Here is a 22,454-nt window from a genome sequence, read left to right as displayed (position 1 = left end):
TTATAAATGATATGTGCACAATTCACATGAAAAGCAAGAAATGCAAGAAACATGAAAAGACACACTTGTTGATAGTGTTACATCCTGAATGAAATACTTTATTAAAGAAACAATTCATTCAGGATTTAACAAGTCAGAAAAATCAGCTGAGAGAAAAAAACTTGTACTCAAGCAGAAGAAATAAAGTACTAACTGTAAATAGAAATAGAATTACCTCCTTTTAGTAGAATTGTAATACCATGTAAAGAACTTCATGTATAAATTAGTATTATATGAAATGCATCATGTATACAATGAATGGGTAAATTAGATGTAAACATTAGTCCAAAGGTCACGGGCGGGCCTGAGGCATTGGCAATCTTGAAAAGCGATGCACAATTGTTTCCCAGAAGATGCTGCTATGATCTCGCGATGTACCAAAGTTGCCGCGGACGAAGAAAGTAGTAAGAGGGCGCTATCGCAGTTGGTAAGAGGGTGCTAAAAAAAAAGGGGAGGAGAGAAAATAAAAAGGGTTTGCACCCCCTTTCTCAAGGCTTTTTTCACCTGTTTTGCTGGATGATGATTTGGCTTCTCTCGTGGACCGGTGGTTCCTGATGGTGTTTCTTGGCGATAGTTCAACATCAGAGGGCGCGCTTTTCCCTTCGATGTCTGAATTTCTGCCGGTACTGAAGCGTGAGATGTCAGCACAAGCTGCCTTCGCTGAAAGTTCCAACAGAATACTATTGCGGACGTATATTATGAACCAGCAGCTAGAAACGAGGATGGCCCGAAACAGATCGAGAATAGACGAGGAAAAAAATGCCAGGTGAGAGCATAGTTTAATCTGATGACCATAGTGACCCACCACGTGGACGCAGGCTTATGGAAGAATCGAAAGGTAACTCAAACAAGGAAGGACAGTTCGGACGGACCTGGAGATCCTGCCCCAAGAAATGGTAAAGTACAGATTTTGTTGTATAATTACCCAGTCGGAAAAAGGGAAAGATCATTGTAGAGTATTAATCGAGTATGGATAGTATTTGAGAACTTTAAGTGATTAGTTAGCAGTGGCTGATATCCATAAGACAAATTGTTAGGAATGATTATAGATGATTGTGACTAGCTTAATATGCAAGACTAAAATAGTAGGTAGAAAATTGAGTAGAAGTGTATAATGTGTATATTATGTGTGTTAAGTCTCTAACTCAAAAGAAGGATTTTTTGTTCGTGTATTAGAGTATTAATCAGTTTGAAAAAGTTTGATTTAGCATGTCCTTGAACTAATTGAAAGTGAGATTGGTCTAAGTGTATATTATGTCTTTAGATTCCAATAAATATGTATTTTCTTTTATACCTGAGATTTGCCTGTGATATGAACCAAAACTACCGCTCATTAATCTGAACCATAGCAGGGGTGGGGGGGGGGGGGAATGAAAGAAAGGCATAACATGTATGTTATAGAGGTTATGACTGCAAACCAGAATTAACTTAGCCATAGTAGAGCATTTAATTTATGAGTTTAAGCACTAAATTTATTCACCTATGTGTACCAAAGGGCTGGAAAAGTCTCCCTGAATAAGAGTCCCCTCTATTCTAAGATATTAGCTGGTGCAGCATTAAAAAATAAATTTGTCAATATCTGAATAGGAGATGGCTCCAGAAAGAAATTAGAGGATTCGTTTCTTTTAGCAAGGAATAACCTTTAACAGTCAGGGTAAGCATGTCAGTATAAATAGGAATCGACTAGAGATAAATAATTTGCTTTCCTTATAGAATGAACACGTAAGAAGTGATATAGATATTATAGTCTGGGAAATTTTATAAGTCTTGTAGTTATTGTAGAGAGGTAAATTCATAAGGGAAGTAAAATTAATTTTAGGAAGAGCAATGACATACAATGGCACAGCGAATTATAAAACAGCGCAGACCCGGGTAAAATGTAACAATAGTGATGTCCTCATACTGGATTAGAATACAAGAATATACAGGTTTCAAATAGGAAGTGAACAGACCATTATTTTTAAGCAAGACATGGAATATCATATCGAAAAGAAAGTTTTGATTCATTTTAAAATGAATCAAATTTGAGCAGCTTTCAGAGGCAAACTATAGACTCAGATATACAAATATTATTCAAGAAAAAATGAAAGAGGATGAAAACAAGAAACAAACCTTGGAGATTCAGTGTTGGACCTGAAGAAATCAGTCAGTGATACATGCCCTCTGTGGTAAAGTCAGGAAGTTCGAGAGGCAATTAAGAAAATGAAAAAAAATATATCAAAAGTTCCTGCCAAGTAAGTCAGCTTGTGCTCTGAGAAAATATGGAGAAAAAATGAAAGAAAGTGAAACAATGTAAATCTAGTTAAATAAAAGTCATGGTAAGACTTTGGTAAGAATATCAAGAAGGTGGCAAAATATTCTGGAGGCTAATGAAAAGCTATGAAACTGACTAAAGATATTCTAGATGTCTGGAGTAATTACATTGAAACATTACCAAATGAAAAAAGCACTGACAGCACAATAGTAGAACACATGCAGGTGGAATGCAAGCAGGAATACATATTAATACTTAGATGGAAAAAGGTATTAAACACCTGAAATATGGAAAGGCAACTGGAGTGGATCGTATTCGGCCAGAAATGCTCATTTATGGAGGTATGAAAGTTTTGCAATGGCTGTACTGAATAATTCAGAAGGCCTGGTACAGAGAGTCCAATTCCAGATAATTGCATAATGAGGATGTAAAATGAAATATGGAAATCAACAACTAAATCAGAAAAGTTGGTGGAGTAGGAAGTCAAAGGAATAAATGTATATGGAATAGGAGAGAAATTAGTAAAAACTAGCTGTATACAGAAAAGTGTTCAAACCAGTTTTAACTTATGGATCTATGAGCAGTTAGAAATGAAACATTTGATCACAGATTGGATACTACAAATATGCTAGTGCTGAAAAAGCTTAACGAAGTGAAGAGATGAGATCAATGGCAGAATCATATTAAAACCCAAGATATTAGGAAAGAAACTGTTATTGCTGACATTCAGTAATGTAAGAGCAAAGCTAATTTCAGATGGTATGGTCACTTAAACAGAACGAGAGGAAAGTTTAGCAAAATAAGTCCCCCCTTCCCCCAAGATGACAGGAAAAAACACCTAGAGTTAGTCCAAGTTCTAAGTGAATCGATAACAACAAGAAGCGTCTTTGAAGACCAACCAAAATATAACATCTGACAATATTGGAGTTCTAACAGATAACCTAATCCAGAAGAAAATTGTCAATAGGAAATTAGTAATGATGTAGCCTTTTCTTGTAGTACTATCATAATATCCGGTACATCTCCTCCTCCTCTGATGGTACATATCAGGAATTTGATTATGATAATAATGCTGTAGAATTCAAACTTGCAGAGCCTTGTGGTTTCAGAAAGTGAATGACAATATATATTCTTATTTCTAATAAGAAACTAAAAATATAAAAAACCAATTATTTTCTACCATTCTGTATATTTAGCTATATGTTATATATATTAAAAAATATATGTATACACACAACTATATTTCATGCAAAATCTGTACTGATTTGCACTTTATTTAGGAATCAGAATGTAAAATTTATACAATATTTTAAGGCTGATGCAAAGAATACAGTTTTGGGAACCTATGGCATATGGGCATTATGTTCTTGCTTATACATGTTTGTGTTTGTGAGAGAGTTATAGCAGTGTGTATGTGTAGTGTGCTTCCTTATTTCAGTTCAAATATAAATTACTGAAGAAGTTTCAGTGTTTGCTGACTAATGTGTGAATCAAGGTGGAGCTACATTGTATCTATCATATATTACTATTACACAGAAACTTCCACGAAGTCAAAAAAACATCAAGATAGAGAAAGAGGTTAAAACTAACCATCATTTTTTTGAAATATCTATCATAATGATCCTTAAACTAATTCACTGATAAAGCACTCACAATTGTCTCCAGTGACATATTCCATTCAATCACCATTATTCAAGCAAGAAAATCTAATTATCGTGCAACTGGTTAATCACCTTTATAAATACCTTCAAGGGGCAGTCCATTTTCCTCTCTTGTCCTAATGACTATGAAAATATTCAGCATCTAATCTGTAACTCTTTAATATCATATGTTTTCATCATATCCCCCTCTTTTCTATCAATCAGACCTTTAACCTATCCTCATTTTGATTGCTCCCCTCCCTATATCTCTAAAGATGTTGATATATAACAGTCTCACAGAGAAGAATAATAACTTTCTTGTCTGCTTTTCAGTGATTTCTTCACATCCAAGTGATCCTTTAAGCTCTTTGTTGTCACTTTCACAATACACCCTGTGAACATAACCATACATCCTGAATCCTTATCGATTTCTTGCAATATGTTCAACTGCGTTAAACTGAAAACTATTATTCTTTGCAAACACTGTCAGTCTATTTAATCGCCTCAGCATCTCTGAGAATTGTATTCTCATAAGCTCTCAGATCAATTTACCAAACTTTCATAGTTTCTACACATGTTCGATTCTGAAATAATGTTGGATCTAGTATCCACTTTGCCTGTGTAATTTTGCATCACTGAAACGAAGCCTTATGGCTCTTTCTTTTAGTAATTACTTTTACATCGAGAGTTCATTTACGAAAAATACATTTCTATGACATTTCAATATCCTTATTAGTGCAGAAAGAGAGTTTTTGCTATCTTAAAGTTTTAGTCTGGTCTCTGAAGAGAACCAATCAGTTTGAAATAGCTGTCAGGCCAGTGAAACCTTAAAAAATGCACTAATTAGAAGAAGAATATATAGACATTTGGCCAGTGCCCATGTCTTTTAAGTAGTGCAAGCTAAGGCAACTTGGAGATGCCAAGGAATGTGTTCTTGTAAGCTCTCAGGTCAACTTTCATAGTTTCTACACATATTTGGTTCTGAAATAATGTTGGATCTAATATCCACTTTGCCTAAGTAATTTTACATCACCGAAATGAAGCCTTATGGCTCTTTCTTTTAGTAATTATCTTCACAGGTTTTTGTATTTTTATTGTCAATTTTAATGTCAAATTTGGTTCAGCAGTATTCAATTTATTTAAGTAATCCTGAAGATTTGTATTGGATTTATTTTAGAGTATAAAATCATCTACATAAAGTAAAGAGTGATTAACATATTCCATTATGATATCAGGTTTATTGGAGAAAGTGTGTACTCTCACCTGATAACCATGTTCCTAAATCTCCTTCAAATTTAAATGCTGTCATTTTAGTAATCTTGTGAGGAGTATCATCTAGCAGTGCTTTTTTTTTTTTGTGATGGCATGCAATGATACAGTGTACCAACACCTTTATCAACAGTGATGTGTAACATACAGTTGTGTTACATTTAGAAATTTGTAATGTTCGGTAATTTTTACATGCCCTACAATGCAAATAATCTTAGCTATTTAATAGAATTTACATTTTTTACTATATCTATTAAGGTATTTGCTATACCTAACTTTCTTTTTATATTTGGGATATACATTTTTTATTAAAAATTATTGCATGGATTTTATTATTTTTATATGCTTGTTAAATTTTTGCTTAATAAACTGCATGTTGTACACAGTGTAACCATTAAGTAATGAGATTCATTTTTTTTACAGGATAGCCCCCTTCAATAAAAGTAACAAATGTGTTTATAGTTTTGACCGGTAGAGTGTGTTGTAATCACAGGTGCAACTTTTGAGTTGGGTGCACAGCCGTTTTCATGTGGTAACCGTTGAAGTATGAGTGGGTGAGTGGAGGGTGTCAGAAGTTGCATAATGGAGCAAAGAGCTGTGATAAAATTTTACTACAAATTAGGAAAACTGCTAAAGAAGTGTACCAAGACCTAAAAAAAGTTTATGCCAATGACTGTCTAAAACCACTGCTGAATAAAATACTCTCTGATATCTCTCCATCAACTACCCTCCTATCCACCTCACCCACCCTATATCCATCCCCATGTGTTGTAGTTTACTGATTAGGATTCCATGTGGTATCCTGTCAAAGGTGTTGGCAAAGTCCAGCAGTATCACTGCAAACCCATTACCCTTATCCAATTCAGCCATTACCATTACTGTATTATAAAATGTGAGCAAGTTACTGAGGCATGATCTACCCTTCACAAAACCATGCTGCCCCCCCATATATTATCCCATTTCCATCTATCCATTCCTGTATTTTGTTCTTGACTAATTTTTCCAATACCTTAACGATGACTCCTGATATGCTGATTGGTTGGTAATTTGTTAAAGCAGTCTTTGGAGCCTCCTTTATGCAATGGAACTATTTTCTCCTGTTTCCACCCCCTTGGGACTAACCAGTGAGACTTAAATTAAACAATATGGTCAAGGGCACTGACAATTCCTTTGCCACTTCACGTAAGACCTGAGCTGGTATACTGGTATACCATCCAATCCCATGGATGTATTCACATTAAGGTTCGGTAATATGTTATTCACCTCCATTTCGATCACCTCAGTTCCTGTATAAACCATCGGTTCCCTCATTTCTGCAATATCACTGCCAGGATGATATACTCTTGCAAAGAGTTCACTTAGTAATTCTACTATTTTGACTGATTCAATTGCCTTTCTCCCCATCGGAATTCCTTAAAATCATTCTGCCATATACATTTTTTCTTTTACTTGCAGCATATCAAAAGAACTGTTTGGGAGATTTTCTTTAACTTCTTTTCACAATCTGCTTTCTGCTTTTGCTTTTCTTACCACACTAGTTACCCTTCTGGCTTGTGCCTTGTACTGTTCATGTACCTGCAGGTCACCTTTCTCCTTAAATTCCCTCCACAATTGTTTCTTTTTTTTACAGCTCCAGCTTAATGATGTTATTCATCCATTTAACTCCCACTTGATTTACTCTTCTAACTCTAGGTATATAGTCAGCCATCACCTCCCACAAACACTCCTTTGCCACTTCCCATGCCCTATCAATATCTAGAAGTTTTACATGCCATGGCACTGATCCAAGCAACTCCTAAGCCTGTCATACTTACCAGCGTGGTAATTCCATATATACCCTGTCTTAACTAAAAATTCCACACATTTAGCCATCTCTCCAGTAACTTTACTTGTGTTACAGGACCTCCATTCAGAATGCAGCTGAAGTTTTCTATGTTCCTGCCAATTTTCATAATTTTGGTCTTTTTATTGCTGATTTTCATGACAAATTTTTACAGCTGTTATTCAATTTAGTTAGGGAATCTTGGAGACTTGCATTAGATGTGTTTAGGAGTACAACGATGTCCGCATAAAGTGAAGAACTAAGTTTGACATGTCCAATTCAAATATCAAACCTAATGCCCCTTTCTTTCATAAAAGGATCCACAGAAAATGAATAAGAATGGAGATAAGGTGCATTCTCGTCTTACCCCTGATTTTACATCAAACAATCAGCCTGTATTTCCTTAATTCTAACTGTTGACTGCCAATTTAAATATAAGCTATGTATTGCTCTGTATAATGTTCCATTCTTTTACTTGTCAGCACTCCAATATTGTCATATATAATATTTCATTATTCTAATGCACTTTTTTACTGTATCAATCCACCTAGATTTTGCTCTTTCTCCGGACATTTTATCTGCCATCCTGGCAAAGAACACTTGTTTTGCTAACCTTTCCTCTCCCATTCTATTTAAGTGACTATATCAACTTAGATTAGCCCTACTTACACATTCTTAAATGCTAACAATGTCAAGTTCCTTCCTAATATGATTTAACCATTGATGCCATCTGTTCACTCTCCTAATTTTTCTAACTCTTACACCTGTGGTCTCTAATCTTTGATCAACTCTCAGATCCATAACTTAAAACTACTTTGAACATTATCTTGTATACTGCTAGTTTAGTGTTTTGGTTAATTTATCTTTCATTCCATTGAATGTATTCAATTGGCTTCTCACCATATCAGCTTTGCTTATTCTGTTGTCTATTTCCAGATTCAACACTTGTCATTTTCACTAAAAACTGTGCCTCAATAGCTGAAATATTTTGCTTGTTCTATAGGCTCTCAGTTGCCCATGCACAAAAAGTGGATATCATGGAGAAATGATCGCTCCCAAGTCACCAGTTTCCCATTTGAAAAATTGTAGGAGTGAGAGTGAACAGACAGGTAAGTCAAAGGCAGTAAATGTTCAAGTAGGTTATATGGAAGAAGGTATTGCTTTCTGTGTTCAAGAGGGAAAGATTGTTTTCAAGCATATGCTCAACCACTCTCCTTCTGATGTTAGTTTGGGCACTAACTCAAGGTGTCGTGTCTATTAAATCCCCCATTAAAAGTAAAGTGGATGGTAACTGCAATATCATGCCATCAGTATCATTCTGAGATATATCTGCAGGAGGTAAGGAAGAGATCAGACTGAGAGTCAGATGGCAACTGCCTCTATGTTTGTATTAAGCGGAACTTGTTAGAAGGGATATGGTTGCTCAGAAGGACAGCAACTCCTCCATGAGCAGATCCATCCCCTGTCCTTATGTCCATTATTAATGATGGCTATATTTCATAATGCCAGATCCTCACTACACTTCAGGTATGTTTCCTGTAGATGCAAAGGCATATTGGTTTATAGTTCAGCAAGAGACCCTTGATGTTTTGATGGAATCCATGACAATTCCATTGTAGAAAACTTTTCATTATTTATTGGTGGAGCAATCTGGCTTCTGATGTAGTTAGGTGTTGTTTTCATTGGCATTCAAAATTTTCTTTTCGAAGAACTGTGGACAGCCATTGTCCATCATTTCTTCTTCCTCAGGAAAAACATTCAAAACATAATGAAATCAGACTCCCACTAGGGCACTAATCGTTTTATCTTCTTGCAGGGAGGGTGGAAAAGATATCTATCTTATCTATTAATGGATGAGGAGGCATGTCCTTAAGGGAATCATTTCGGGCATATCCTCAGGAGTGAGTTCACATAAATATTTTTTTCTTTGATATGCTCTAAAGAGCACAAGCACTCTACATACCATTCAGCAGTGATGTAATTGTGAGAATACAGGAATTAAGTAATCATTATGATGTTGAAACAAACTGACATGTAAGAATATAGGAGTCATTTTGCTTCTTTAGCAAGGCCTTGATATGGGTGTATCTGAACTACCACGTAAGATTCAGTCATCGGGGTTCCAAAGGGATAAAGAAGCCACGGAAAGTCTGCAAAGAAGAGTTATAAAGATGATATTTGGATTATGAAATGTAGATTATGAAGTTAGACTGAGAGTATGTGGACTGCAAACACTGGCAGACAGGAAAAAGGTGGGCAATATGATGGAAGTATATAAATTTTTGAGAGGGTGTTAGAGAATTTTGATTGATAAAGTTTTTCATTATATAAATTGTGAGAAGAGGAGAAGGGGGACATCCATGGAAGTTGTTAAGAGAGGTAAGAGCTAGAGTCTTCTTTCAGAGAGCCATGAGTGAGTGGAACAGTTATAAGTAGTCAGTGTACCTAGTGTGGGTAATGATGTATAGCCTCCCTCAATGAGTCCTTGATTCCATGGAGGTATGATAATAATAATGATTCAGGATCTCCATGGAGTCACAACTCATCATGGGAAGCCCACCCTAGAAAACACAAAGTCTATCATACTATTCCTTGAACACACTGACCGTTCATGCTCTCACCACGCTATCAGGCAATGCATTCCACGGTTCAGCCACCCTCCATGCAAAGAAACCACTTCTTACCCTCTTGCTCATGACTTCCTTTCCCAACTTTCAGGGATGGCCCCTTGTTTTTGCTCCTTCCTCCTGTTCCACCAAACAAAAGAACTTCCCAGTGTCAACCCTGTAACTACCTCTCAACAGTTTAAAAGTCTCAATCATATCACCTCTCCTTCTTCTTCTCCACAAACTTTGCAGTCCGCATTCTCTCAGCCTATCGTCATTACTAACATTGTACAATACCGATATCTTTGTTATCTGCCTCTGCACTCTTTCCATGGTTAATTTCCATTCAAATTCCTGGGGACCATATTTGAGCGTAATAGTCTAGCTGTGGTCTGATCAGGACTTTATACAATTTAATAACAACTCTTTTATATTTGCTGGGCAGTGTCCTTCTCAGTATTGCAGCAATCCTCTGAGTTGCCTTCACAACCTTTGTAATATGTTCCATGAATTTCAGGTTTCTATTAATCATAACCCCACCCAAGATCCCTTGCCTCCCCTGCATCCTCCAACAGAGTATGCAGCCTCCCATTGATGTATCCCAAACTTCAAGACTTTATATTTAGCTGAATTAAAAGAACAATAAAATAAATGTATAAAAATACAATTAAGCATTGAACTTGTGATTTTGTGATATCAAATCATGCTTCTGTGCTAGAAAACGAGGCAGAGGTGATGCACTATAGCCACAAAGTATGCTTTGAAACTAATGTGAATGCTATTTCAAGGCACTTTTTAGAAACACACATATATGGTAGCATCAGTGTGACATATCATGCTATCCACTAGATAAATTTATTGAGAAGTGTAACAGATAATAGGACAATTGTGTTTTTCATGAGAATTAACATGAAAGAGAGGAACAATTAACAAATAGTTATTTCGAAACACAGCAACATTATATGTTCAACATGCTTAACTGGTATGTATCTCTACTAGCAATTAGTGTAATAAAATTCATATTATTTTGAAATGCACTGTGTACAAAGAATTACAGAAAAATTACTTTGAGTATGTTGATTTTTTTAATTAAAAACCGAACGTAATAAAAAATAAATAATACTGGGTTTATAGGTCATAATAATTATTTAATAAAAACCTACGAGTTTTGCCACTTAAGCTAGTCGTTTCATCTGGGTTGGGATGAACACACAAATATACAACAATAGTTAGATATGAATCATTACATAACTAAAAACACCAAATGTGTACGAACTGTTGACACAAAAATACAAGTAAAACAGAAACAGGAATGCCAAATCTGAGCTGTCTTCTCTGTTGTTGTTATTGATGTCTCCAATATGCTCCTTTTGTCTTATTTCTAAACTTCTTGATGTTTGCCCAATGTAATTAAGACCACAAGAACATGGAATATTGTTAACTCCAAGATGTTTGTTGAAAAGGTTGTGGTCCTTGGGCAAGTGTAATAACAGATCTCATACCATCATAACAGGTTTGAAGGCCACTCTAATGTCATGAGATTTGTGATTTTTAATGAAAATCACAAATCCAATAAAAGGGTGGTAACTGAGGCTCTGTAATGAATGTCATGGATCTGTTGTGGAGAGGGATTAAAGAATAGTATTCTCTGTGCCATTTTTTTAAGGATATCCACTGATAATCAATAGCTGGAGAATAGAATGTAATTCTTCTGTTGGTATTAATTAATTAATTACATAGGGCAAACATCGAGAAGTCTAGAAATAAGATAAAAGGAGCATTTTGGAGACATCAACAACAACAGAGAAGACAGCTCAAGTCTGGCATTCCATTTCTCTCACACTCACCATAACACTGAATGGGACAAGAGCTCCATGTTGTACATGGAGCTCTTGACATGACATACACAGAAGACAACTTCAGTGCCCACAGCATCAAAGAAGCTATGATGGTAATCCACTCACAAGGCACTCTCAACAGAAACCAAGGAATGATTTTGTGCGACATTTGGAAATCACTTATCAGATCTTTAATCACATTGAACTTTAATTTTTCTGCAAACTATCGAGTACACCTGCTGAACAATGACTGACCATGTGCCAGCTTCCACGCTCTACGTGTTTCTGTTTTACTTGTATTTTTGTAATGGTTTCTACACTTTCGGTGTTTTTAGTTATATAATGATTCATATTTAACACCTGTTGTATATTTGTGTGTTCATCCCAACCCAGACGAAGTCATTAGATTAAGTGGCAAAATTAGTAGGTTTTGTTAAATAATTATTACAACCTATAAATCCAGTGTTAGTTCTTTTTTATTACAGAAATATTACTTTATTAATTATGCAAACACAAAGCCTCTGATCCTGTGTCAGTAATTACCATGCATTATGGATGGAAAGAAACTCATACAAGGATGGCAGAATTTTCATCCCACAAAACAGATAAACAGGCCAAACAATACAAGTGACACGCATAGCTATGCATGTCACTTGTATTGCCATGCCAGATTAATTGGCATATTATAATCATATTATAATTGGCATAATAAAATAAGTTTATAAAAATAGAATTAATCATTAACTTCTGATTTTGTGATATCAAGTCATAGCTTCAGTGCTAGGAAAGGATACAAGGGAGTGGGATGCACTATAGCTGCAAAGTATGCTTTGAACCAATGTGAATGCTATTCAAAGGCACTTTTTGAAACATATATATATATATATATATATATATGGTGGCATCAGTGTGACATACTGAAGTGATGAATAATATACTTGACTGTATTTTAAAGTAATTCCATGATTTTCTCCAAGCCAATTACACATCATTTTTGAGCATTAGAAAATTTAATGAAGTATTGCAGTGGAAAGAATTCAAGGATTAATCTCAAAATAACAGAATTCTGATTCAACAGATAGTAGAAGAATATGTTTGTATTTAAGACTTAATGAAACTGAATTGCTTACTCCACTTACTGAACACATTTCTGGACAGTGCTTTTTGATAATCCGATATCTCTGAAGAATCATATTGTCAGTGCGACCAGGAAGATGAGATGCTATTTTTGCCCATTTACCTAATATACATAAGAATATTATATATAAAGTAAGAAAATATTCAAGAATGATGAATAATACAATCAACTGTCAATACAGTAAACACTATTAGAGTAGTAGCATCAATGGTTATAGCTTCACTATGATAAGACTATTCCTCGGGTTCCATGTTATTATAGTGAGAGTTCACAATATAACAAACTCAATTATTTAAATGAAATTAATAATAATTCTACTTTTTTCAAAGTAAAGGAATTTGGAAGAGAATTTTAAAGTAATAAACATATATGAGGAGAAAAGAGGGAAAAATGGATAATTTATAAGGGGGGGGGTCTTTATATATCTTGATAAAGTTAAAATATAAATTTATATATGTGGAATTAGATCACTTGAGTAATCTATTTTCACATTTTAATAGATTCTCACACCAGGAAACAAGCAACACTTAAGCTAATTAAAGAGCTCAAACTCCATATGAAATAATGATGTGTGAATGATAATATCAGCAATTCATTGTCTAAATGACCACACCCAATAAATCCAACTTACTGATATCCCAAATGTGCACAAAAATATCATTGAAGAGACACCAGATTACTTTTATTCAAAATATAGTAATTTAAGATATCTAAATTCATTGCGAAATAAAGATTGTATGAGCCAAGTTTGGAACATTCATGAATTCATTATAAATATATATATATATATATATATATATATATATATATATATCTGTCTTGGAATCCTATGGTGTGGACAATAAATTGATCCACCTGCTGAAAGATATAAACAGCCAAGCACAAACAAAAATCAAGATAGCAGATGTGACTGGAGATTGGTTTGCCACTAGTCAAGGCACAAGACAAGGGGACTCAATATTCCCAATCATCTTCATCACACATCTCGGAAGAACACTAGATAAGATTAAAGAAGAAGGTGGAGGCATTTCAATAAATGGCATGAGAATAAACTACCTCTGCTTTGCAGATGACATCGTCCTGATTGAAGAAGATGCAGCAAGACTGGAACAGACATTGCAAACGCTATACACAGAAGGAAAAAGATATGGACTAAATGTCAACTTTGAAAAAACTAAAACAATGATATTTGGAAACAGGATTACTGAACAGAGTTACCATAGACAGATTTCAATTGGAAAATGTGGAACACTTCACATATCTTAGATGCCACATGACGCATGATTTGGACCCCAAAAAAGAGATAAAAATTAGAATAGCCAGAGCAACAACTATTTTAAAAGCCATGGGCAAAATATGGCCGAGCCAAGCTATAAAGATGCAAACTAAACTGCGCATTGTAGAAACCTGTATCTTCACTAGCATGCTCTATGGATGTGAGGCTTGGGTACTCCTGAGAGAATCTGAAAGAAAGTGCTATAGAAAGATCTTGAGAATAAGCTGGATCCAGAAAGTGAACAATGAGGAAATCTACAGACAAATACAATCAAAAGAAAACTTGATTCAGAAAATAATCAAAAGGAAACTACATCTCTTTGGCCATATATGTAGAATAAACGATGAAAGGAAAATAAAAATGCTGCTGTTTGGGATGATTGAAGGAAAGAACAAAAAAGGAAGGCCAAAGAGAGAATGGGGCGATGACATTGTCAAATGGTACGGAAACTCTATACACAAACTGAGTCATCTTGCACAAAATAGAATGCAATGGAAGAATCATATCAAGATGGCATCAGACACCTACGGGCATTGGACCCATGGTTGTTGTTGTTGTTGTTGATGATGATGATGATGATGATATATATATATATATATATATATAATGAACATATCTTGATATCTGATATATGCTAAACTGAAACACAAGGCAAAATTAATAAAAAATAAATAAAAGAAAGAAAGAAGAGAAATTTTATCTTGTAGGTAAGCTAAAACCTGATCCTCTCTCTCTAAATCCATCTGAACTACAGTTAGCCAGTAATCACATTATGCGTTTACAACAAACACGCATGCATGATAATGAATAAGAACAATAAGTCCTCTCAGTCTCTGTCACGCAAACGTGTAACCTTAGCTACTAGATTGTTTACAACGTTTTTATGTTCCTTTCAATTTGCATTTACTAGTTTTTTTATGCTTTTCCGTCAATGCCTTGAAAAAAAGCTAGACAGTTTGCTAGTGAAACTGGTAGGCAAAGATTGTAAGATATAATAAATTTATTATAGTAAATTTTCAAGTGAAATAACCAAGTGAAAAATAAACTTTCAACAACTTTCAAAGAATGTAAGATGTTTGTATGCATTACAATATGATCGAATTAAAACAATAAGTTTGTATGTTTAACAGATATTCTTCTTGAACTGTTGAACTCTACTCCTGACCCTACCCCACATACAGCATTTATTTGCTATAGGCTCTTCAGCCTTTCATGTGTGACAGATATAATATAAATTTTATAAATTGAATTAAATTATAGAAGTACTATATATAATCTTATGCTCATATTGATCAGAAAATATTTTCAGTCATTCTTCTCACCCTTTCTTCTTCATTATAGCTTGAATGAGTCATTTATGCAGTATGCTACAAGTGTAACATTTGAATACAAAAAAAAACCCCGCTTCATTATCAAATTTCGGATATGAACCCTGAAGGAGTGTAGATAGGACAGTACTACACAATAAGTCCAATTACTACTAATTTTCTACCAACAGTTTTTCTTCAAATCAGTCTATTACTTGATAGGATCAATATTGTCAGATTTTACATTTCTGTATTATACGGCCATTTTAACTGCATCGATCCGCCTAGATCTTGGTCTTCCCTCTGGGTACTTTATTCCTACTGTACTGCTACTAAGATACCATCTTATATTAGCTCTGATCACACAATTCTGAACTTTAAGGGTGTCACATTCCTTCCTTCCTATCAATGATCTTCATCATTAATATGATTCTACCACTGATGCCATCTGTTCACTTCTCTAATTTTTCGCAGAGTAGCTCTCTAATCTGTGTTCTCTAATTTGATCAATTGTTCTGCTTCTAACTCAGTTCTCACATTATTAATTAAAATTGGTTTCAACACTTATATACAGCTCCTTCAGTGATTTGACTAATTTCTCTCTTATTCCATATAAATATATTCCATTGACTCCCAGCCAAACCAGCTTTGTTTATTCTGCTGTCTATTTCCATATTTAATTTGCCATCTTCACTAAAAACTGTGCCTAAACAGCTAAATTATTAAAAGATTGTCACAGAGAACTCAATTGAAGTTCTTCATGTTCTAACATATTTTCATCTTTATATTGCTAATTTTCATGCCAAATAACAGCAGAGATAGTGTATGCCTTGTTTACAACTAATTTCACAACAATCTTTTTGTATCTTCTCGAATTCTAACTGCTGACTTACAAATCAAATATAGACTACATATTGTTCATTCCGTTTACACCATATAATTAGTACATTTTGGACAGGCTTTTCTCTTAGCACATTGCTATAAGCCTTTTCCACGTCTGCAGAATTTACACACAAAACATTTTCATATTTCCATGATTTCTAAATTAGTTGTCTTAAAGTGAAAATTAAATAATGATTAACTCTATTTTGCCTAAAGCCCTAGCTTGTTCTCCAAGGTATCTCTTCCATAATTTTTCTTAGCCTCTTCTCAAGTATATTTACCTGGATATTCCCTGTAATATTGACATTCAATTTTTTTACACATGGATAACTGTGTATAAATGCTTATATACTTCAACTATTTAAAATTCGACCTTAAAACTTTTGTACCTATTTTGCTTATTAATCTGAAACTCATTTTCATCCTACTCAAAACTAAATGATAATCTCTTCCTATTTGAAATGCCCTGTATGCTCTTGTCTTGAATCAGCATGAAAATATTCCTAGCAAGAAAAACACACATTTTTCTTATTTCTTGTCTTTTTTCTGCATGTGAATTTGCACCTATGTTTATGTTGGAACCCAGAATTAGTTATGACTAGCCCATGTCCTGAACAATCTAATAGGCACGTACCATTAATTTTTCCCATTCAATTCTATATTACTGATATTCATTTCCTACTCTTCAAGTACCAAATTTCCCTTTTTCTTTATGTCAACTAATTTCTCTATTTATTTTAAATTCCTTCCCTTGGCTGGCTAGCTTATCCACTCTCCAACCAATACATCATGGGTTAAAATCCTGCCAGGCATGGATGTTTGTGATTGTTTTTGGGTGGGTGATGAATTTTACTGCCTGGTGAGGATCAATGTCCTGCTTATTTGAGGCCTGAAATGGCTTGAAAAACTTCCATGTTTGGTCTCTAGAACTAGAAGAGGATTACTGGAATAAGTAAAAAAAAAAAAAAAATCCTTAGTTCACTCACAGTACAAATGTACTATAGGTCTGCAAAAACCTTTCATATGTGAGAGCCACATAATGTCTCATTATCATCCAATTCCCACAAGTAGAGTTATGTTTGCCCACATCACTCTACTTGAAAATATCCGTGGTTCAAGATTATCTGCATGTTTAGTTTTGAGCTATAGCTATTCCTTCCTTTTCTTGATCATTATTGTCGCAATATAACAATTTGTATGGCTATTTAGCTTGCATTTAACCCTACCTATGGATTCCTAACACGGTCCAGTTCAAAGGGTGTGGTGCCAAGCATAATCACAAATCTGTATCCTTACAAAACAGGTAGAAATGTTGAAACAATTTAACTGTGGTGTTTCAGTGCAGAAACTTTGTTGCATGTATGGTTCTGGTTTGTCAACCGTTTATGATATAAAGATGCAAAGGGACAAACTATTAAAATTCTTTGCATACAGTAATTCCAAGAAGCAAATGAATATTAGAAAAACATGAAAAATGATAAGAGTATTGAGTATAATCAAGTGATGATAGAATCATTTTGACAATTTCCAAGTGATTATTATTATTAACCTCAGCCCTCCGTGGAGTCAAAGACCCAACGTGGGAGGTCATATAGACAGTTTGCCATACCATGCTTTTGTATTCACATTCTAGGCAGTGCATTTTCAATTATTCACCACTCTCCATGCAAAAGACTCTGCTTTTCAGTCTTTTGCTCACACCCTCCTTAAACAGATCCCTGGAAACTGTATCTTTAATGTTAATCTGATAAAAACCCCAAATGAACTTTCATGTCTTTATCATATCCCTCCTCTCCTGTTCCTATCTGCTAGACTGCAAATTTCTCAAACTTTCATAATACTCACCAATCCAGAGACCAGAAACCACCTTAGTCAACCGCTTCTGCACCTTTCCAGTATCTCTTTATCCAATGTGGCCTTATAATATTCTAATCAAGGCTTTATACAATAGAACCATAATCTCCTTACTTCTACAAGCCAGTGAGTGTCCACTGCATCATTGCCATAAATCGTTGTGCAGTCCTCAAAATTTTATCTCTCTATTCATCATTACTCCAAGATCTATTTTCTCCAATATATATGCTACATTCCATATTTATTTTCTGAAGTTTAAAATCTTACACTTTGCAACAGTGAAAAGGCATCTCCACTCAGTCTATTGAAGTCCTTTTGTAAAGTAACAACACCTGCTCCACTAATCACAGTTCTTCCTAACTTCATATCATCTGCAAACAACTGAACATCCCAAGTCAAACTTTCCCCAGTACTGTTAACATATAGGTTAAACAGCAATGGCCCTAAAACATTTGGACAACTCGCAGATCTCTATTCTTTTCTAGTGCTTTATACATGTAGACATCTAGGCACACTTTTGGTGGATCTGAACAGGACAAATACAAAGTCGAAATTGTTCTCTCCTCGTCAACATTTCATGATAAAGCCCATTCCCATCATTAACACAGTTATATAACATTGTCACTCTTACACTCACATTCTCACCAATCCTCCTTTTATAATTTAATTTCCCACTCTCTGTGTTAGGCCTCATACCAGTTGTTAGTTTTTCTAGACTTCTGATACCAAATGCATTCAGATGTAGGCCATCCCTCTTATACAAATTCAATCTTTCCTCAAACTCACTCCACACATCCAAAAACTCACATCCATTTCTTCTACACAGCCTACATATTGAATTGTTTGTCATCATAGCTCTTCTTCTTGATTCATTTTTATTATATCGAAGGCAAAATACTGATGATATTCACTTTCTCACTCTTCAACATAATGAACTAATCTAATATCCAACCCTATCCATTACACTTTAACAATCAACTTATCAATCTATTAAAAGCCACTGCAAAATCTAAGTATGTTACTGTATCCACCTCCCTCTTGTTCAATGCACCTGTCACCTTATTGTAATAAGTAAGTAAATTACTAACACATGGTCTTCATTTAGCAAATCTGTGCTATCCATTAAAGAGAATACCACTGCTGTCTGGATTCTGATTCACAATAACTTCTCCATCTGACACAGAGATTGGCCCATAATCTGCATGATATGTATAGCTTGAGTTCTGTCACCTATCAAATGAAACAGTATACTCTTGCCTTCCTTCCACCCCTTTGGAATATGACCCAATGTAAGACTCATATTAAACAAGTATTTCGAGTCAATTTCAAATCTCTGACTTATTCCCTCAAAATGTGGTGATATATCATCAAGTGCCATAGCTTTATTCATACCAAGTTTAGTCATTTCTGCAAATACCTCTTGTTCACTCACAGTCGGTCTCTCTTCACCTTCTATTGCTCTCAAACTCCACATGCTGACACATTCACAAGGATGAAAGACCTTTATAAACTGTTCATTACATATCTCAACTATATCCTCCACAGCAGTTGTCTTTGTACCATTTTCTCCAATCAATGTTATCCTTCAATGATCATTCTATTTTCTGCTGGCCACATATCAAAATCCATTGGGATTTTTTTTGGCTTCATTAGCTAACTGCTGCTGCTCATACTTCATACTTTTGCTACCATTAACAATGAAGTCACCTTCCTTGCCTGTTCTTTGTACTCATCATGGAACTGACTATTACCACTCATCTTATGTTGCCTCCATAATGCCTTCTTCCTCTGTACTGCATGTGTAATTTCTTCAGTGATCCATTTAACATTTATCTTATTTAAGCTTCTGATCCATGGAATACATTTTATGTTGCTTCCACTAGATAGATAGTTCTTGAAGAGCACCAAAGCATCATTAATCTTTTTTCCACTCAACTCCTCATTCCATGCTATAGATGCAAACTATCTCCTGAGCTTTTCATAATCACTAGACTTCCAGTTCCCCATATATCTTTTCCTCATATGAAGGTAATCACTTTGTGGTCACTTTCACCAACCAGAGGGAGATTCGACATCTCATTTATAATAACATCCTCAATAAAGCAATCAAATCCAAGACCCTTAATCCTTGCATGCCCTCTGTTACATACTGTCTGAAGTAGGTGTCCCACAAAAACTCAAGAAATTCATTTTCTTTACTTCTAGTTGCTATTTCATCATCCCAATCTATATTACTAGAAGTAATATAGATTGGGATGATGATCCCCCCTTTTCCTATTTGCATATATGGTTTGTGGTCACTACCTTACACAATACCAGGTCTATAGCAAATTCCAATTAAGTATTTTATTCTATATCACACCACACCATATTGCCTCAAACTACCACCACTGCTTTTCAATACACATACAAGTCCATACACTTGTATATGCATGGACATCCCAGGCTATTCCATTCCTTTGTTCTCACACATTTACTTCCTCTTTGAGTATCAACCTTTCTCATGTGTTCTCCTATTCATCCCAAATCCTCCCATTTCTCTGTCTTATACACTTGTTCTCTAGACTAATGCTACCCACTTCTCCCATTCATAAGTACCATTTCAATCCCTCCATCCTTACATTGCTCTTTTTTTTACTTGCTTAGATCCATTCTGTGCACTCATTACTCTCCTGTCCAGCAGCAGTCTCTCAAGATGACTTGCACCAAAAACCATTTAAATGCAGTTCATCACTGTTATACAGTTCTATTCACCCTTCAAACTCATCCCACACATTCACAAACTGCACTCCTTTCTTTTCATACATTTCCACTAACATACTATTATTATCTGAGACCTCCAGGGAGTCAAGGACTCATCGAGGAAGGCTGTAAATTACTCGACCCAGTTATCATACCTTCTCTTAATTCATAACTTAAATTCATTTACACTAGATGCACTCACTACCCCTAAGGGCAAATATTCCACTCATTCACTGCTCTCTGGGAGAAAAACTTAGCTCTTACCCCTTTCTTGACTGAGAACAACCTTAACTAACATGGGTGCCCCCCCATGTTCTCTCCCTGCCTTCCATATAATGAAAAATTTAATCATCTGATATGATTTCTCCTGTTAACCAGAGTCTGCAATCCATATACTTGCAATCAGTCCTCATAATCTGTATATAATCTTTGTAACTCTGCTTTGCACCCTTTCCACAGCTTCTTTATCCCCTTGGAACCTGGGAGACCAAATCTGTGCACAGTAATCCAGGTATGGTCTTATCAAAGCCTTATAAAGAGTCAAAATTACTTCCTTATCCTTACATGTCAAGGTTTGCTTCAACATAGCAATTATCCTCTGAGTTGTATTTACAACTTTTGCTATGTGGCCTTTGAACTTTAAATTCTTATCCACCAATACACTAAGATCCCTTGCCTCTTCAGTTTCTTGTAGCTTCAGCTGCTGGAAAACTAATCATGCCAAAGTGCATAACTTTACACTTACATTAAACTGACAGCTATTTTCATTTGCCCAGATTTCCTGTCTATTCAAATCATTTTGTAATTGCTGAATATCAGTAGCATCCCTGATTGCCCTGACTATCTTCACATCATCAGCAAACAATTGCACATCTGATGATAGATCCTGCTTGATGTCATTAATGTATAGATTGAACAATAATGGCCCAAGGACTGAACCGTAAGGCACACACTGGTTACATTAAATCTGGCAGATTCACACCCACTGAAAGCAATTTTTGATATCTGTCTGTCAACCATCCCCTGATCCAAGTCAATAGATTATATTCCAATCCCATATTCTCCAATCTTATATTCCAATCATATTCGCCTGTCATGTGGTATCCTATTAAATGCCTTGGAAAAATCCAACATTATCATAGTGTATCCATTCCCTTTATCCAACTTGGCTGTAACATTGTTATAAAATATGAGCAAATTGCTAAAACATGACCTTCGTATATTATTCATAATCTTTGTTCTTTGTCTCAACTCATCACTGTCATACTTAAGCAATACCCTGACAACCTTTCCTATCATGCTATTATCTTTTATTGTTTTCAACAAACCGGCCTGGTTGGTCAAGTGGTTAGCACACCTGCTCTCCAATCAACAGGTCACAGGTTCAAATCCTGCCAAGGGCATGGATGTTTGTGATTGTTCTTAAGTTGAATAATGAATTTCATCACATGGTGTGAGACTGTCGCTCTGCTTATTGGAGAGCTGAAGTGACTGAAAAGTTCCATGTTTGTCTCTATGTAAAAATCAAGAATTACAGATATCTGTTAACTCACCCACAGTACAAATGTACTATAAGTTTAGTAATAACCTTTCGTGGGCAATAACCACATAAAAACTCCTGATATGCAGGCTTACATTCTTGTTGTTTCCAATCAAGTCATTTGTTCCTACTATCACTAGCAACTCCTCTGCTTGCTTTCCTTATATCCAATATCTCAATCATTCTATTCATTCTACCTCCTGGAAAACAAATCATGTGCACCTACTTGTTCACCACACCTCTAATA

At 35.2% G+C, this 22,454-nt stretch overlaps 1 protein-coding gene across 3 annotated transcripts in view; it reads right to left on the bottom strand.

Annotated features, from left to right (window-relative positions):
- Pbp95 (proximal sequence element A Pbp95) overlaps positions 1-22,454 on the bottom strand; it is a 353,207-nt gene that overhangs the window by 76,142 nt on the left and 254,611 nt on the right. For 2 of the 3 annotated variants that reach the window (XM_090414955.1, XM_090414956.1), the window contains exon 15: positions 12,608-12,708. In XM_090414955.1, coding sequence (XP_090271081.1) covers positions 12,608-12,708 — 101 coding nt within the window. Of the gene's footprint in view, positions 1-12,598; positions 12,709-22,454 lie in introns of all 3 variants that reach the window. The other variant, XM_090414954.1, reaches the window with a different exon arrangement.

This window comes from Typopeltis vanoorti, chromosome 26 (genome assembly GCF_054136105.1).
Source record: "Typopeltis vanoorti isolate ZY-2024b chromosome 26, IOZ_Tvanoo_1.0, whole genome shotgun sequence".
NCBI lineage: Eukaryota > Metazoa > Arthropoda > Arachnida > Uropygi > Thelyphonidae > Typopeltis > Typopeltis vanoorti.
Note: the sequence above shows the minus strand (reverse complement) of the source record. Positions and strands in the feature narration are given on the sequence as shown.